Source organism: Musca autumnalis, unplaced genomic scaffold, assembly GCF_047663935.1.
Source record: "Musca autumnalis isolate F117 unplaced genomic scaffold, ASM4766393v1 scaffold_2, whole genome shotgun sequence".
Classification (NCBI taxonomy): domain Eukaryota; kingdom Metazoa; phylum Arthropoda; class Insecta; order Diptera; family Muscidae; genus Musca; species Musca autumnalis.
The window spans coordinates 135802538-135821441 of NW_027411755.1; the positions used below are offsets into that span (position 1 = coordinate 135802538).

Genomic DNA, 18904 nt, shown 5'->3' on the forward strand with positions numbered 1-18904 from the left:
ATTAATAAATTTGGTTATAATACGAACTTTCGTCAATGTGTATTGATACAGCATCGAATGCAGAATAACTCGAATTTAGTAGAATGCACGTAAAATGAAAATATATTAATAAATTACAATTGGGCTTTAGGTATTGTTATTTGGCATCAATACAATATTCAGTTATATTGGCCTGTACCAACAACATTAATGGTAATCAATGTGGAACGGTGACAAATATCAAACGGCGGAGTCTTGAATCCAAAATTTTGCAACAGCCGTAAATTAATCATTTATTCATAAAGAAATTTATAAAATCCATCCACTCATCCAACTCAATACAATCCGCCTGCGATAACTAAAACTATTCATATATTCATTTTGAGAATATATCATAAATTAAGAGACAATCGGACGGACGTACAGACAGGCCAGTTTATAAAATAATAGTAATAGGAACTGAGTGAGTGCTGTGGTCCAATATGTGCATATATAATGGATGTTTGTGTTGTTCTATGACGGTAGTATTTACCGAATGCTGTATAGCGAGTGGTCATATAAGAGGTGTGACTCAGTTTAACAGATCGAAGGGTTGATGGATGCCTGCTTGGCTGGCTGGCTTCTGATGAGTTTGATTGGTTTTATTTGTGGCAACGGTCAATAGACTTTATTCAGACGATCTTCACATAACAGACCAACTGTTTTTTTTGTGAAATTATACAATTGTTCTCTCTCCCCTTATGCAATTTTCTTCTTCTTTCCCTGTCTTCACTTTGTAATGAAATGCATTATTAATATGTTTTTTGTTTGAATTTTTCTTTTCAGACTTAATACGAAATCAGTAGCCATCTGAGCATTATCTACAAACCGACGATTTGCTACTTTCCTGCCCAACATGTGTTCGATATTCCACAATCGTATTAATTATCGTGGGGGAGGTACTGGTGCTGGTACAGGGAGCAATAACAACAACACAAATGATTCCCCAGAGAGTCCACCAACATTAACCAAAGATTTAGATGCGGATAGCAACAACAATGATAATGATAGCAATATAATGTCACGCAAAAGCGATACTCCCTCAGAGGAGCGTGATGAGCGTCCCAAGAGTCCCCGTAGCCCTTTGGCCATTAATGAGAATTCTAAAGCGGATAATGAAGATGTGGATTTGGAAGAAACAGAGGAATCTGGCCAACGTGGCAAAGAAGAAGCTTTAGATTTGTCAGTGTTACCAAATGGTTTGGCCGGCAAGGGTCATGTGGCATTGGAAGCCTTGGAACATACCAAAGTTGCTGTGGCACAATTTGCAGCCTCTGCATTGGCCAATACACAATATTTTGGTGAAGTCCCAGGTCCGGATCTGACGACAGCCATATTACAACGTCAACATTTAATGCAATTACAATTTATACAACATTTACAAAGTCAATTGAAACGAAGAGACAGGTTAGAAGATGAAGACGAAGAAGAGGATATTGCCAATGAAGAGGAGATGGAGGAGGATGAGGAGAGGGATGTGGAGAGACAAGAACTAGAATCAAGGCGTAAAAGCCGTGATGACAAGGAGGAAGAAAATGTGCAAATAGATTTGACCCAACCAAGTAAGGCAAGAAGAAATTCAACAGGGCGAAACAATCCCCAAGGCAACTCACCAAAACCTACCAGGGACGATGTAAGCAGTAAGACTGATCAAGATAGGAACTCCAATAATAATGATAAAGTGCAATCACCACCCCATTACCAACCACTGCTGAGTGGTATTAGCTCCACATTGGCCTCAACCATAATTACCGATCATGATCCCATACCCCCGCCAAGTGAAACAAATTGTTTGGAAATGTTACAGCGTAGAACAGAGGAGGTCCTTGATTCGGCTTCTCAAAGTCTTCATGCCTCCCAAATGCAGGATGAGTATGAATATATGCAGAAGGATGGCCAGGGTAGGGGAGAAATTTTCAAACATCGTTGTAAATATTGTGGTAAGATTTTTGGCTCATTTTCTGCCCTGCAAATCCATTTGAGATCGCATACGGGAGAGAGGCCATTTGTGTGTAATGTTTGTGGTAGTAAATTTACCACAAAAGGAAATCTGAAGGTGCATTATCAAAGACATACCCAAATATACCCGCCCATTTTAATGCCACCCGGTGTGGGGCCACCCTTGGATATGCCACCAGCAGCAATGAGTGTCCAACCACCTACGTCAGTCTCAGTGCCACCACATCCACATCCTCCACAGCCACCTCCACCTCCAGCACCACCAGGACTCATGGGCATGGCAATTCGCCTACCCCTGCCGTCCTTTGAGAAACCCCTTGGCAAGGATCCCATTGAACCGGAGAAAACAAAAACCCCAGAAGAGACCAAAGAAATTGAAGAGGAGAGTAAAGATGAAGCAAAGGATCTAACAACGACAACAGCTGTCAAACCACCCAATGAACATCCCGAAGATCTTAGCAAGCCAATGCCAACGAGGGAGGAAGAACCTAAACCCAAACCTTTGGTGAGAGTGAAAACACCACAAGCTTTAATGGAACCCTCAGGAATGGAGCAACATCAGCCACAGCAGCAAACAACCGATAAAACCGAACGTCCTCTGGCAGCAACAACACCAAAACGTAACAGTTCTCATCGGAAACGTAACTCAAACAGTTCAACACCTCCACATGAATTTCGCAAAAGTTACCCTGGTAATGGCATCGACAGCACCGAGGAACACAATTTATCCAAACACTTTCGGCGCTCTACTTCTTCACTCAGTCGTAACAGCAGTTTAGAACATTTAACTGGTGATTTCTGTCAAGTTGAGACATATGTAGACAAATCTTGGGAGGATCTAATCGAAATTGATACCACTTCGGAAACCTCTAAGCTGCAACAATTGGTGGATAACATAGAAAACAAACTCACAGATCCCAATCAATGTATATTTTGCCAAAAAGTCATGTCTTGTCGTAGTTCCCTGCAAATGCACATACGAACGCATACGGGCGAACGACCATTTCGCTGTAAGATTTGTGGTCGTGCCTTTGCCACTAAAGGCAACCTCAAAGCCCACATGAGTATTCACAAAATCAAACCTCCAATGCGTTCACAATTCAAATGTCCCGTGTGTCATCAGAAATTCTCAAATGGTATTATTTTACAACAACACATACGTATACATACCATAGATGATGGTTCAGGAGGTACAGGACCGCAAATTCCAGGAGCATCAAGTGAAATGGCTGCTGCCATTGCTGAACACAATCAACGTATACGTGCCCATATGGAAGCCGCCATTTTGGAAGATCAAAACTCTAATAAATCACTGGGAAATTCAGAAAATTTCGATTTTTCCACAACATCGGAATATTCTGGTCATCGTTCGGAATCTTCTCAGGGTGATTTTGATGAATACATGACTATGGAAAGTACAGATGATTCTAGGGAGAATACATCATCTTTAACACCGTTGGATAAACGTCATTTCGAAGATGCAGATGAGAAGGGTGAAAGTGGTGGCGGTGGTGGTAATGATACCATGGAATCTGCTATTTCGCAGGCCATCGATTTAACATCGCGTAATGGTACAACGCCATCCAGAACCTTAGATCATCTACCCCATTTGATGGGTATGCCACCAAATATTTGGCTAATGGCTGCCGCCCGTGAAGAAATCCAAAATCTCGGAAATCAGGGAAAATTTCCATTGTTACCATTTGGACCATTAGGATTTATGGGTAAGTAACAACATTTGTTCAGTCTTATAGAAACAAAGAAGGTATGGTATCAAATACAGGGTGATCCAACTAGAGTTACTTTTTTCAATAGACTTTTTTTTGACTCATCACGTGTAAGCCGTGTCATGCTGTCATGTTAGTTTTGTTTAGTATTGTCTAGCATTTCATCACGGAATGTCTTACGACTGAAAAATGTTTGCAAATTGTTCAACTTTATTACGAAAATTCGCGTTCTTTGAGGAATGTGTTTGAGCCAAATTTTGTTCAGCGATGAGGCCAATTTCTGGCTTTATGGTTATGTAAACAAGGAAAGTAGCCGCATTTTGGTTAAGAGCAATCTAAGGAGATTCAAGAGGTGTCACTTCTTTCAGAAAAAACGGCTTCGTTTTGTTATCCGCTGGTAGAATCATCAGTCAATATTTCTTCAAAAATAAAGTCGGTAAGAACTTAACCTTCAATGGCGACCATGATAGCCGACTATTTGATGCTTGAAAATGAAGCTTGTGATCTCGGTGACATTTTGGTTTCAAAAAGACGACGCTACTTCCCCACATGACATCAATCAATGGATTAATTAAGGCATCACTTCGATGAGCACACAACTTCAGGTTTTGGGCCGGTCGATTGGCCACCAAGATCGTGTAATGTAAAGTCAAAAGAGTATGCGGACAACCCCGCTTCAATTCAGTGCAAAACATCACTCGCGTCATTCGTCAGTTACCATTCGAAATGTTCGAACGATTCATAGAAAATTTGAATCTACGGACAGACCGTCTAAGACGTAGACTCGATAGATATAAACTTAAAGAAAAACATAAACTTAAAGAAATAAATGCCAAAGAATGCTCTGATAATAAACATTTCCCATATAATTAGAATTTTCTGCGTTTTTTAAAAATTTGGGAACCTCTAGTAGATTGCGGCTTGTGGTTGGATATTCGTCATTGATGAAAATCGTCCTATGCTTCTGTGCATCTAATCGCTCGTAGTGATCCCGCAGCTTTTGTTTTGCGGCCTTGAATTTTTTTGAGTTGGGACTATCGAGGTCCATTTTTTTTATGTTGGTGTGTGTTGTAGTGTTGATTGATGTTAATTTTATTTATTTTTAGTTGTTCAATGTTATTTTAATGGCTCGCCCTTATCTCCCTGTCGTCTGGAAATACACAAAATATAAAATATAATTAAATAATCTGAAGCAATAAGAACAATGGGCAACGATATACGATGCGAACCCTGCTACAGTGGCTCTATACAGTGATCTATGTTTTATTCGTAATATTGTTTGAGCCCACTGAGATGCACAACCCGTGTCTCCTTATTGTTTCCTCTGACAACTACGATGACTGGGGATTTGTAGCTTTCGACAACATAAGGACCACCGTATTTCGGTGCTAGTTTGGCAGCGAATTTATCTAATGCCTTTGATTGTGGGTGTAACCGCAATAGGACTTTTTCACCAATCTTGGGTTTCCACACTCGTCGTCGCAAATCGTAGTGGCGTTTCTGTTTTTGGGCTGCCTTGGCTAGGTTACGTCGTACGATTGTAAAAATTTCTTTTAATTCTGTTGCTCGATCTTCGGGTTGGACTACCCTCGTCCCGGTTCCCACAGTGACCTGATCATACAATGCCTGTGGTAACCGTGGCTCTCGACCTTGTGTGAGATAAGCTGGTGAATATCCGGTAGACTCGGATGCACTCGTATTTATCGCCAGCATCACCTCTGGTAGCGCGTCGTCCCACTTATTGTGTTGTTGGCGTGCGATTTGTGCGATCATGGTCTTGACTGTGCGATTGGTCCTCTCGGTCGGGTTTTCTTGGGGCGTGTACGGGGCTGTCAATTGATGGTTTATGCCCATTTCATGCAGGAATTTTTTGAACTGTGCACTTGTAAATTGTGCGCCATTATCGGTGATGATTGTCTTCGGGACGCCATACCTTGCAATAATTCTCTCCCGGCATCCTTTAATTAACCCCTCCGTGGTGGCCTTGCGTAACGGTATTAGTTCTGCCCATTTTGAGAAACGGTCCACTATAACTAGGAGCATGGAGTTACCGTGTTTTGACCGTGGAAGGGGCCCTACAAAATCGGCACATATAGTGGCCCAGGGCTCTTCTGGAACTCTAGTGAGCATTTGACCTGGTGGTTGCTGTTGGCTGGTTTTATATTTTTGGCATGATTCGCATTTCTTCACATACCTTTTCACGTACTGGAACATTCCTGGCCAGAAGTATCTATTGGCAACCTTATTACCGGTTTTTCTGACTCCGAGATGACCACCAGCCAGACTGTCGTGCGTTTCCTTCAGAACCTGTTCCCTTGATGGTGTTGGCACACACAGTTTCCAAGGTGTACAATCTTCGTCGCTGACCTGGTGTGGTAAATGCCGATAAACCTGGTCGTTGATAATAGTGTAATCCGGATAATTTTCAGGGTATTTTTCAATTCCCTTTTTTAATTTCTGTAGCCAAGGACATTTCTTTTCGTTTTGTGTAATTGCTAGTTCCAGCCTCTCTGATGGTTGTCTTGATAGTGCGTCTGCAATCACATTATGTTTTCCCCGGCGGTATTTGACATCAAAGTTATATTGTTGAAGTTCCAACGCCCATCGTGCTAGTCTTCCAGAAGGACTTTCTATAGAATTAAGCCATTTTAAAGCAAGGTGATCGGTGATGACGACGAATTTGTATCCTTCCAGGTAAGGTCTCATTTGCCTAATGCCCCAAATTATAGCGAGACATTCTTTCTCGGTTGCCGAGTAATTCTTTTCCGCTCCGTTTAAATGCCTGCTGGCATAAGCTATAACTCGTTCTTCACCGTCTAGCTCCTGTGTGAGAACGGCCCCAAGACCATAATCACTCGCGTCTGTTTGGAGTACAAATGTTTGGTTAAAGTCCGGACACGCAAGTACCGGTGCCTCCGTTAGTCGGGCTTTTAGTGAATCGAACGCCTTCTGTTGCTCTGGTCCCCATTTCCAGTGTTTTCCTTTCTTCAGTAGGCTTGTCAGTGGCTGCGAAATGTTGGCAAATTGGGGGACAAATCTCCTATACCATGATGCAACACCCAAGAACCGCCTCACTTCTTTCACTGATGTTGGGGGCTTCATTTCGGCGATTGCCGCGACCTTGTCGGGATCAGTTTTGATTCCTTCACTGCTTACTACGTGCCCGAGATATTTCGTTTCGTTGCGGAAGAACTCACACTTATCGACGTTTATCTTTAGATTTGCAGCGCGCAATCTTCTGAATACTTCGCGTAAGTTTTCCATGTGTTCTTGTACGGTTTTTCCCGTGACGATAATATCGTCGAGATATGCAAAGGCATGTGGCTCCATCTCCGGACCAATTACCGTATCTAATGCTCGCTGGAAGGTAGCAGGTGCGGAATGTAATCCGAAGGGCATCACCTTCCACTGATATAGACCTTTTCCTGCTACCGCAAAAGCTGTATATTTTCGGCTTTCGGCTGCCATCGGTATTTGCCAGTACCCGTCTTTCAGGTCCAAGCTGCTCACATATTTCGCATTTCTTAGGCGATTCAAAATGGTGTCCACACGTGGAAGAGGGTAAGCGTCTGGCACTGACCTTTTATTCAGTTGACGGAAGTCCATGCATGTGCGCCAGCTTCCATTCTTCTTCCTTACTAGCGTGATGGGGAAGCTATATGGACTTGTAGAAGGTTCCACACACCCTCTATCGATTAGTTTCGTTACCTCCTCATCAATGATGGCTTGCATGGCGGGATTTCGTGGTGCATATCGCAGTTTCACGGGTCGATCGTCCGTCATGACAATGGTATGTTTCGCAATATGAGATGGTCCTCGAATTTTGTTGAACAGCTGCAGTTCTTTTGTAAGAAAATCCTTGATCATGCTGTGTTCGTCTTCGGTCAATTTAGTATTAATGAGGTTAAGCTTTGGACACATTTTATTTTGCGGCAAAGCCACTTCTCTTACCTCTTCTTGGTCGTCGCTGTCTTCTCGCATTATGATGCAGTATTCGGCTCGTTGAGTGGCCTCGCTTAACTTTATGCTGACTCCAGCACACTGAATGGTCGTTGGGAACCTTTTGAGGAACTCTAACCCCAGAATGATATCCTCCTTAAATTGCGGCATGATTAAAAATGGCACGTCCGTATGTTGGTTCCCAAAGGCAACATTTAACGTGGTTGCCTGGGTTACATTGACTGCGGTGCCGTCTGCAAGAATGACGTTTATGTGCTGCCGGTTGTATACTAGATTTTTTCTTAGTTTCTCGGCGAACTGCTTTTTAATGAAGCAACTCGTGGCACCGGTATCCACTGTGGCAATTATTCGTTGTCCTTCTATCATCACAGCAGCAGCAAGGCGATGTTCTTCGCAAATAAACGTCGTTCCATTTCCACCATTACGTTTCATCGGGTGTTCTACATTACATGCAGTGTCTTTTTGAGTTCCGTTATCCCTTTCTGTGCGAAACAAATTATTTCTTTGATGATCCGTATTTCGGCCGTAGTTCGACTGGTGGCGAGGCTGTTCATTCCGCCCTGGGTTCGGAATACTTTCTAAGTCGTCTGCGAGTTTTATCAATTCCGCCAATGTTTTAAAATCATTTCGTCGAATGTACCACTGATATTCTGGGAGGGAGTTTCGGAAGATCCTTTCTAGCTTTTGCTCTTCCGTCATCGTGGTGTGCTGCATCAAGTTTTGTGTCGCTAGTACAAATTCTTTAAATGCTTCCCGGGGTCTCTGTGTTCTCTTCCGGATTTCATCATCCAATTTTTCAAAATATCTTGGCGGTAAGAAGAAGTTCAAGAAATCCTTCTTAAATTCCACCCATCCTTTCCAGTGTATATTATTATTCCTATACCAGATTAATGCTTTATCACGTAGAAGCTCTGGCATCACTTTTATTAATTGGTCGAGGTCCACACCGCACATTTGGGCCAGTTCCTCGACACGCTCCATGAATTCAATTGGGTCTCTTCCCTTGTCGAATCGGATGTTCCACTTATGAATCTGATCCAAGATAAGTTGTGGGTGATTATCCTTTTTATGTTCCTTATCTTGTTGGTTGCTCATGTGTGACATGTTTTCTGGTATTATTTTGCTCGGAACTGTAGTTCGGACAACAGGTGAATTCCGGTTTGGATGGTGTTGTTGGACTGGGTACTCTTCGCTTTTGCGTTTGACAAGTTTTGCCGAAGGTTGATTGGGATGCAGTTCCTTTGCCGAATTTGAAAGTGTCTTCATTTTCTCCACTGGTCCCGCGATGTTTTCTGTTTTGACTGGAGTCGTAGTAATTTTTTCGCCGGAATCGATCGTGATTGCTGGTAATTGGGCTGGTGATCGACCATTTGCCGAATTACTTTCGCTTTCGTGTTTATTTTGTAGTTCTAATAATCTTTCCTTTACTTCTTGTTCATGATCTTGGTGCATGAATCCTGCCAATCGTTTACGGAGGTCGTCCACCTTGCCGGTAGTATCAAGTTTAAATTCGGCCAGATATTCGACCAGATCTTCTTGCTTCAGGGTGTATGCCCACGATATACGCAACATTTTCGTCATTTTCTTTAATATTTTGTCTTTGATAGTTCTTTATATTTTGCGTGTGTTTTTGATATTTTTTTTTTTCACTCGATCACTGATTTATTTTCCGCGATATTGGTGTTTAGGTTTCACAATGTTTTTTTTTTTTATATATGCTTAGTATTTTCTTTTCTTTTTTTTTACTTTTCTCTCTCTTTTTCATGTCCCTGCTCGGGCGCCATTGTGACGACGTATTTTCACTTTGAAGCTGGGGTAGTTCAGTGGGGGCCAGGGTCGTCACAAGAATTTATTTGTTGGGAACTTTAGAGAGAGAGAGAGAAAACACAAGTTTAATTTTTTTTCATAAACGTTATAATCTTTAATACAATAACACTTCACACTACATGTCATTAAACATATTATCGCAATCTTATTATTTGGTTTCGTTTAGGTAAAGCACATTTGATCAATCGTAGTTTTAATTGTTCACAGGTCTGGGAATCATTCTTATTTTCCGATGGCAGCTCGTGGTTTGGCGAATCACTATCTCTGTTCACTATCATATGCTGATGGCTTAATAACCATTCGTGAGGGCCGTGCCGTCAATATCTCCAACTGTCGAAGAAGGTTAAGAGATCGGTACGTTGATTCGTGCATTTGTATCTAACATGTAAAAGAAAACAAGTAGAAAAGTATCAGTCGGCTTTGCCGACAGAAATATACCCTCAGCGTATGTGAACTGAAACTTTCATCTACAGACAGATCGGATGTATTGAGGGTATTTTCAGAATTTTGCTGCCCTTTTTGAACATTTAAATTTACAGACAAAAATGTGGATTAGGATTAAAGTTGTACTTGAAGGTATGGACCGACATAGTCCATTATGAAAGTGGATCTTATTTTGGGATTCATATCTTGTCGATAGTTATCACACCCACTATTCATTTCAGTGGGTCATCGTATAACATTTGGAAGCGTGAACTTTTCCACGGAAAACATAATATCGCAGTAAGCAGGACCACAACTAATTGCATCGGTATATATTTCCAAAGGTTCTTTGAACAGACCCTAAACTGCACTTAAACAAAAATGTTGAAGTTTTGCGAGGGAAGTACCTTAAGGAGCCATTTTAGCAGTTAAACTAAATTTGGACCAAATGTTAGAAGATGCAAAGTTTGGAACAAATTGGCTACCCTGTTCAAGAAAGACATTTTTTTTACATTTTAGGGGGAAGTACTGGGAGCTGTGGACCGGTATTGCTCATCTTCGAACTGAAACTAAGTTTGGACAAAATATGACGAAGCCCAAATTTCGGACCAAATCCGTTGACCAGTTCGAGTGCTATAGTGCGCTCCAGCCAATACATATGGTACCATAATTTCCGGGCTATTTTCTCAGAAAATATTTACTTGCCCCTGAAAAAACTTGTACCATCGTAAAGGGGGTCGGCTTCAACAAAAATCAAAGTAACTCAAGAGCAGATCTTAAAGTAAAGTTATCACAAATTTTGTGTGGGAGGTACGAAGTCCAAATTTTGGACTGAATCGGCAGACCCGTTCGAGAGTTATCTTTCGCTCCAACAACTATACACGGTGTCATAGGGTTTTTTTTTGCATCTTTCAGGCTATTTTGTCAGGAAATATGGGCTTGCCCCTAATGAAACTTATACCGTCGTATGGGGGGCAGTGAATACAAGTTGTTACAAGAAAGATCAAAGCGATTCGTGAGCTGGTCCTAAACTTAACTTTTCCGAAAATTTGTGTACCCGATTGGGTCCATATTGGAACCTCATCTAAGTCAGATAGAAATTTCAGGATGTGTAAAGTATGGACTAAATAGGTTACTCCCTTCAAGCGTTATCGTGCGCACAAATTATCCGAACATTTTTGAGCGTTTGTGGGGAGCTACACGAAGGAGTGGGCCATCATCGAACTTAAACTAAAATTAGGCAAAATATTACGATATCCAAAATTTGGTTCGAATGGGTTGATCCGTTCGAGAGTTATCATGCGCACCAGCCAGACCGACAGACAGACGGACGGACATTGCTAAATCGACTCCAAATTTTCTGAAACGGATTTCGTCCAAACATACTTGGTGTATATATGCGCATAATATGCTGAGGATTTAACGAGATATACCCATAGTTCCTTTTGGGTATACACATAGAACCACTTTCTGAGTCGATTAACACACGTCCATGTATTTTTGTGATCAAAGTACAGTTCCCTATTGCTTCTGGTGAAAATCGGTAAAGATTTGGATATATCTTCCATATATATTTTCGCCCGATTTGAGGTATTTGGTGCACCAAAAACGGAAATTCTGATTCCGATTTCAAATTTGGATATAGCTCCCATATATCTGTTCCCCCGAGAAAGCACAAATGACATGATTCGAATAAGAAAAGCAGAACGCATACACACGCATGGGTATGAATAGGTGAGCGATAGTGTGAAGGAAAATAGATATGGAGAATGCCAAAAGCCTGAGTTGCCAGAAGTTGACAAGGACCTTTATGACCCAGGATTTTGACATTAACAGACGTGATGTTGCCTTATGCTGAAGAAGAGATGCCACTTAGATGGGCCTTCCAGGAAGATAACGAGCCAAAACATGTATCGAAAGTGGCCCGCCCAATCCCCTGATATTAGCTCTCGATTGGGGGTTGTGGGAGATCGTTAACTCAAAAATCAACCAACAAAATTGCAAAACCAAAGAAAATTTATTTGAAGCCGCAAAAATAGCCTGGGAAGCAATATCTCCTGCAATAATTAACAATTTAATATCCTCTATGCCTAAAAGATGTGCTTGTGTCATCCAGAATAAAGAATACGCAAAGAAATATTGATTTCAATAGTTTTTGTTGTACCTCGAATTGGGGGGTGCTTTAGTTTTGTCCGCTTATATTTGCGACCTAAAATGTTTTTAAATTTTAACTTCTGTTTGTTAAATTCTGAATTCCTTATGTTTGTATTTTTCAATAATAAAGATATTAATAAACAAAAAGCAAAATACAAAAAAAAATTAAAACTTTGTTCTCTTAAAAAATTACCATTTGGCCGAACTGTAGGTCCAAGTCTTCTAATAGCCCCCATAGAACGGTACCTTCCGATTTTCGGTAGTTTGAAGGTTGTGGCCATAATATCCCATCGAAATTACTGAAATTTGGTATTTGGTCTTTGTTGGGGATATAAAACTTTCAAACTGAAATTTGTTGGCAAAGGTGCACGTCTTGATCTAGCCTCCATATAACTGTACCTCTCGATTTTCGGTGTTTTGAAAGTAGTGGCCTCAAAATCCCACTGAAATGGCTGAAATTTTATATTAAGTCGGTATTTTGAAGGTGAAATTCGGTATTACGTCTTCGTTGGGGGTATAAAATTTTAAACCACAAATTTGTCGGCATAGATCCATGTCTTCAAATAGCCTCCATAGAAAAGTACCTCCCGATTTGCGGTATTTTGAAGGTCGTGGCTGTGGTTATACATTTCTTCATATAATTGAATTGTCTGAAGTGCATTTTTAACAGAAATAATGTACACATAAACATTTTTAAATATTTGTTGCATACTAAAATATGTAAAATGCATACATCTGCATCTATTTCGATTGCAATTTAATCAGAAGCCAAAAATATGCCCTGTCCCAAAATTTGACACAATTGGATCAAAAATAGGGGTTGCATAAAATTCCGCTGTCTAATGATAACTTATACAGACTTTCCATCAAACAAGTCCTCCGTAGGTAAGGATGGACAGAAATACAATATTCTCGCAAGAGGCTGTAAAATGGACCAAGTAGGAAATCCCTAATTTTTTTAATCAAAATAACGCCATATTTACATAAGAGCTCTTCCGGGTTAACCTTCTTTATGAGGATTTATTTGACGTATAAACAATGAAATTGACATTTGAAATCCAGTTATATATAAATGTACTATAACTCACATAAGGCTGTGTCGTTATAAGGTGTCCCTACCAAAATATAGCCATATATTTACAATTTTCCGAATTGAACTTTTGTATCCATCCGCAAACGAAATACCTGAAAGCGAACGGTTCTGTTATACAGACAATTCTCCGTATCGAATCCTCCCTGGCAAAGGCTATGTACTATATTAAGCTATTTCGGTTCGATACCTTTCAAAAAAATCTAAAATCGATTGGTATCGTTCTATGGAGGATACATCAAAACGGTGACCTACACCGAAGAAATGTTTTGCGCCCTTATCGAAGAACAAATAGAAAATTTCGCCCATTTGGTTGAATAATGTATCTAAAACCTTCAATGTGGAAAGGATGGGGGCAAGATGTATCTTTTTATGAGAGCTATATGAAAACATGGACCTATATCTACAATTCTCGGCAAGAATGTTTTATACATCCAACGGAGACTAAATAAAAAATGACAGCAAGACCTCCACTGACAACCTTCCGGAGAATAGTTTAATATTTATACTTATTACCAAATTTCAGACATTACGGAATAATGAGGTTGAAACCTTAAAAATAACGAAAATCCGGAGATACCGTTTAATGGAGGCTATATCAAAATGTGGACCGTTTTCAATACCAAACATCTTCAGAGTAATATAAACTTCTGAACTAAATTATAAAGCTCTATCCTACATGGTTATATCGACTTACAAAGTTATGCTTACCAAGAATATACTTACGTTGTAATATTTCGATGTGTTACAAACGGAATGACAAATATATTAAGAAAGACTTTTAAATGAGAGTTGGATTTATCCGGACCTTGCTGTATTCAAAAATATGGCCCTTATCGAGTTATTCTAAGCAATGCAATGTATGTCCACAGCTTTTTTATAGTCCCATATACTATATTTAGGACTTATATCTGTAATTATAAAATTTTCAAAAACCGGACGCGATCACGGATTTCTGCTTGCAAAACAACCAATAAAGAATGATACAGGCCATATTTACCATGCATTATATACCAACACGTCAAATAATCTCTGAGTTTTAGCGTTTTGATGTGTCCCGGTGTGGGGGAGGTCCGCTGCCCCTCAATTGCCCGTTACAAGAAATAACTAAAAACCTATTTTATCAAATTCGATCCAGCCGTTTCGGAGGAGTTCTATTTCGGAAAATTTTATATATACATATATACGCATTTTTATACCCTCCACCATAGTATGGAGGGTATATTAAGTTTGTCATTCCGTTTGTAACACATCGAACTAATCATTTGCGACCCGATAAAGTATATATATCCTTGATCGGGATAAAATTCTAAGACGATCTAGCCATGTCCGTCTGTCCGTCCGTCTTTTGTAATCACTTTAGCGTCCGCAATAATTGAGATGGAGTGCTGAAATTTTGCACCCGAGGGTCTTTTTTCCATAGGCAGGTCAAGTTCGAAGATGGGCTATATCGGTCCATTATTTGGTATAGCCCCCATATAACGGTACCTCCGGATTTGAGGTATTTTGACGTTCTTCGCCACATTTACAGACCGAATTAGCTATAATTTAGCACTTGGGGTTACTAGTGATCAATAAACTTATATCCCAAAGGATATGGACATAGGTCCATGTTTTGGTATAGTCCCCATATAACGGTACCTCCCGATTTTCGGTATTTTGAGAATTTTAGCCACAATTTCTAACCGAACTATCTGCAATTTGACATTGGAGGTTCTCAGTGGTCACAAAAGATCCCCACGAAACATCGTCAATATAGGTCCATGTTTTGGTATAGCCCCCATATATCGGTACCTCCCGATTTTCGGTATTTTGAGAATTTTAGCTACAATTTTTAACCGAACTAGCTGTAATTTGTCATTTGAGGTTCTCAGTGGTCATGAAATATCTCCACCAAACATCGTCAACATAGGTCCATGTTTTGGTATAGCCCCCAAATAACGGTACCTCCCGATTTTCGGTATTTTGAGCATTTTAGCCACAATTTGTAACCGAACTAGCTGTAATTTGACATTTGAGGTTCTCAGTGGTCATGAAACATCTCCACGAAATCGTCAACATAGGTCCATGTTTTGGTATAGCCCCCATATATCGGTACCTCCCAATTTTCGGTATTTTGAGAATTTTAGCTACAATTTTTAACCGAAATAGCTGTAATTGGACATTTGAAGTTCTCAGTGGTCATAAAACATCTCCAACGAAACATCGTCAACATAGGTCCATGTTTTGGTATAGCCCCCATATAACGGTATCTCCCGATTTTCGGTATTTTGAGAATTTTAGCTGCAATTTTTAACCGAACTAGCTGTAATGATCGGTATTTTGAGAATTTTAGCTACGATTTTGTCTATTCAAAAATAATCGTCAATATATGTCCATGTTTTGGTAAAAAAATCGTCAATATGGGTCCATTTTTGAGGGTCTACATTGTTTTGATGAAACTACCCTCAAATTGACTCTTGAAGTTCCCTGCAGCTATAAAACTTTTCCGCCAAAAAAATTTAAAGATAGGTTGACTCTTTGATATAGCCCCGTTGGTGGTACCATTCACCTAGCTGAACACATTTTTATACCCTCCACCATAGTATGGAGGGTATATTAAGTTTGTTTTTTGTTTGTAACGCATTGAAATACTCATTTGCGACCCTATAAAGTATATATATATTCTTGATCAGGGTAAAATTCTAAGTCGATCTGAGCACGTCCGTCCGTCCGTCTGTGGTAATCACTCTAGCATCCACAAAAATGGAGATAGACGCTGAAATTTTGGAAAAATGCGTCTTTTGTTTGCAGGCAGGTCAAGTTCGATGATGGGCTATATCGGTCCACGTTTTGGTATAGCCCCCATATAACGGTACTATTTGGCTATTATTTGACATTTAGGGTTTTTAAGTGTCAATAAACATATATAACAAAACTTGTGGACATAGGTCCACGTTTTGGTATAGCCCCCATATAACGGTACCCCCCGATTTGCGGTATTTTGACGTTTTTAGCTAAATTTTTAGACCGATTTAGCTATAATTTGACATTTAGGTTCTTAAGTTTCATTAAACTTATTTAACAAAACTTGTGGACATAGGTCCAGGTTTTGGTATAGCCCCCATATAACGGTACCCCCGATTTGCTGTATTTTGACGTTTGTAGCTACATTTTCAGACCGATTTAGCTATAATTTGACATTTAGGGTTCTTAAGTGTCAATAAACTTATATAGCAAAAGTTGTGGACATAGGTCCACGTTTTGGTATAGCCCCCATATAACGGTACCCCCGATTTACGGTATTTTGACGGGTTTAGCTACATTTTCAGACCGATGAAGCTATAATTTGACATTTGAAGTTCTTAAATGTCAATACACTTCTGTGACAAAACTTGTGGACATAGGTCCACGTCTTGGTATAGCCCCCATATAACGGTACCCCCCGATTTACGGTATTTTGACGTTTTTAGCTACATTTTCAGACCGATATAGCTATAATTTGACATTTAGGGTTCTTAAATGTCAATATACCTTTATAACTAGTGGACATAGGTCCATGTTTTGGAATAGCCCCCATATAACGTTACCGCCCGATTTCAGGTATTTTGAGAATTTTACCTACAAGTTTTAACCGAATTATCTGTAATTTGAACATTTGACATTTGAAATTCTTAGTGGTCACCACACCTCTACACCAAAAATTGTCAAGAAAGCCCCCATATAACGGTACCTTCCGATTTTCAGTAATTTGATGATTTTACCTACAATATAAAACCGAACTAGCAGTAATTTGACATTTAAAGTTCTTAGTGGTCACAACACCTCTCCATCAAAAATTGTCAACATAGGTCCATGTTCGGATATAGCTCCCATGTAACGGTACCTCCCAATTTTCAGTAATGTGGCAATTTTAGCTACAATTTTTAACAGAACTAACTGTAATTTGACATTTGAAGGTTGTAGTGGTCACCACACATCTGCATCAACAATTTTCAACATAGCCCCAATATAACGATACTTCCCGATTTTCGGTACTTTGAGGATTTTACTTAAAATGTTTACCCGAACGTAGGTCCATGATTTTGTATAGCCACAAAACAAACCTCCCGATTTTCCGTACCTTACCTTTAAATTTTGGACGAACTTTCTGTAATTTGTTCATTTAAGTTCATATTTTCGTATAGCCCAGATACCTCCGAACTAGCTGTTAATGACATTTGAAGTTCCCACGTTATGTACCGATTTTCGATATTTTGAGGATTCTAGCTAAATTTTTTAACCGAATTAGGAGCTATTTGACATTAAAAGCTCCCATCAAAAACTGTCAACATAGGCCCATGTTTTATTATAACCCCTATATAACAGTACCTCCCAATTTCTAGCCCACCAAAAATTGTCAACAGTTAGATATAGGCACCATAAAAAAGGACCTCCCGAATGAAGCATTTTATGTACATTATCCTACATTTTAACGTACTCACTTAAAGTTGGGGACAGGAATGAATATTTTATGGTGGAGGGTATGAAAAGTTCGGCCCGGCCGAACTTAATGCTTTTTTACTTGTTTTAGATTAGATTAGATAACACTGTGCAACAAAATAGAGGTGAAAGTCTGGGCACGGAAAATTCCTCTTGGGGATGAAAGGCCTTGGTGAGTATATTATGAACCCCGAAGGACAGATCCGCCGTGAGTCGAGCTTCCGCGTTATGGCGTGATAAAATTTTTGATAGAGATCCTGTGGGCCATCAGGAATTAGCGTTATATCTTTGTTCACTGTTGCTTAAGTGCTCTACAAAAACAACAAACAAAGATATAATGCTAATTCATGGTGGCTTACAGGGTCTCTTGCAAAAACTTCATCACGCCATAACGCGGAAGTTCGACTCACGGCGCATCTGTCCTTCGGGGTTTTTAATGTACACACACCAAAGGCTTTCATTTCCAAAAGGAATTATCCCTGCCCCAACATTTGTGTTCACAGTGTAATTTAAGCAATAGTGGGGGGCACTAGGAATTTATCCATTGTCGAAAAGTTGTTCCACCTAAAATTGTGAAAGGACCCTAATTATTCCATTTTAATTAAGACTATTTTATGGTGGAGGGTATAAAAAGTTCGGCCCGGCCGAACTTAACGACTTTTGACTTGTTTGTTCATGGTACCACCGGGACTGGCATTACGATGGCTGCCGAAAAGTGCTAACCATTGCAGAAAGATCTGAAAAATATTTTTAGTCAAGCTATCGATCTAAAATTATCGATAACGGTTCTTCAGGGTGAGTAAAATCTATCATCCATAGAATCATTAGGTTCAATCCGATGTAAGGTGTTTTGAGATTTCCAACAACATTTTGCATTTATGCAGCATTTATCTTCTTAGTAGTCTTCAGATAAATAGATGGAATCTACACACCACTCAAGAAGAAATTTTGTCTGCACAAAATTAATACCATAATATGTTTGATGAAATTCAGCTATGGAGGAACTATTTTGAGGTACAACTGTTTTATAATCTACAGGCCGGATGCTTTAAACAAATATGAAATTTACAGCAGAACAAGTTAGCGCTAGTTACAATATTTTTGAATGAATAACATTGTAATAAGTATAACTATTAAATAGGTTTAAATTGTAATTTCTAGTCCTACCCAACCTTATAGCCAAATTTATGCGTACATCATACTACAGAAATCCCAAAATAAACTGAAAACTATTTCCTTTTGTTATTTCTTTTTGTAGATATCAAAATTGCAATATAATCGTAGT

At 39.7% G+C, this 18904-nt stretch overlaps 1 protein-coding gene across 8 annotated transcripts in view; it reads left to right on the forward strand.

The window, feature by feature from the left end:
- Positions 1-18904, forward strand: part of salr (spalt-related) — a 120545-nt gene that overhangs the window by 73515 nt on the left and 28126 nt on the right. For all 8 annotated transcript variants that reach the window (XM_073969418.1, XM_073969422.1, XM_073969420.1 and 5 more), the window contains exon 3: positions 805-3701. In XM_073969418.1, coding sequence (XP_073825519.1) covers positions 875-3701 — 2827 coding nt within the window. In that variant the 5' untranslated portion in view covers positions 805-874. The remainder of the gene's footprint in view (positions 1-804; positions 3702-18904) is intronic.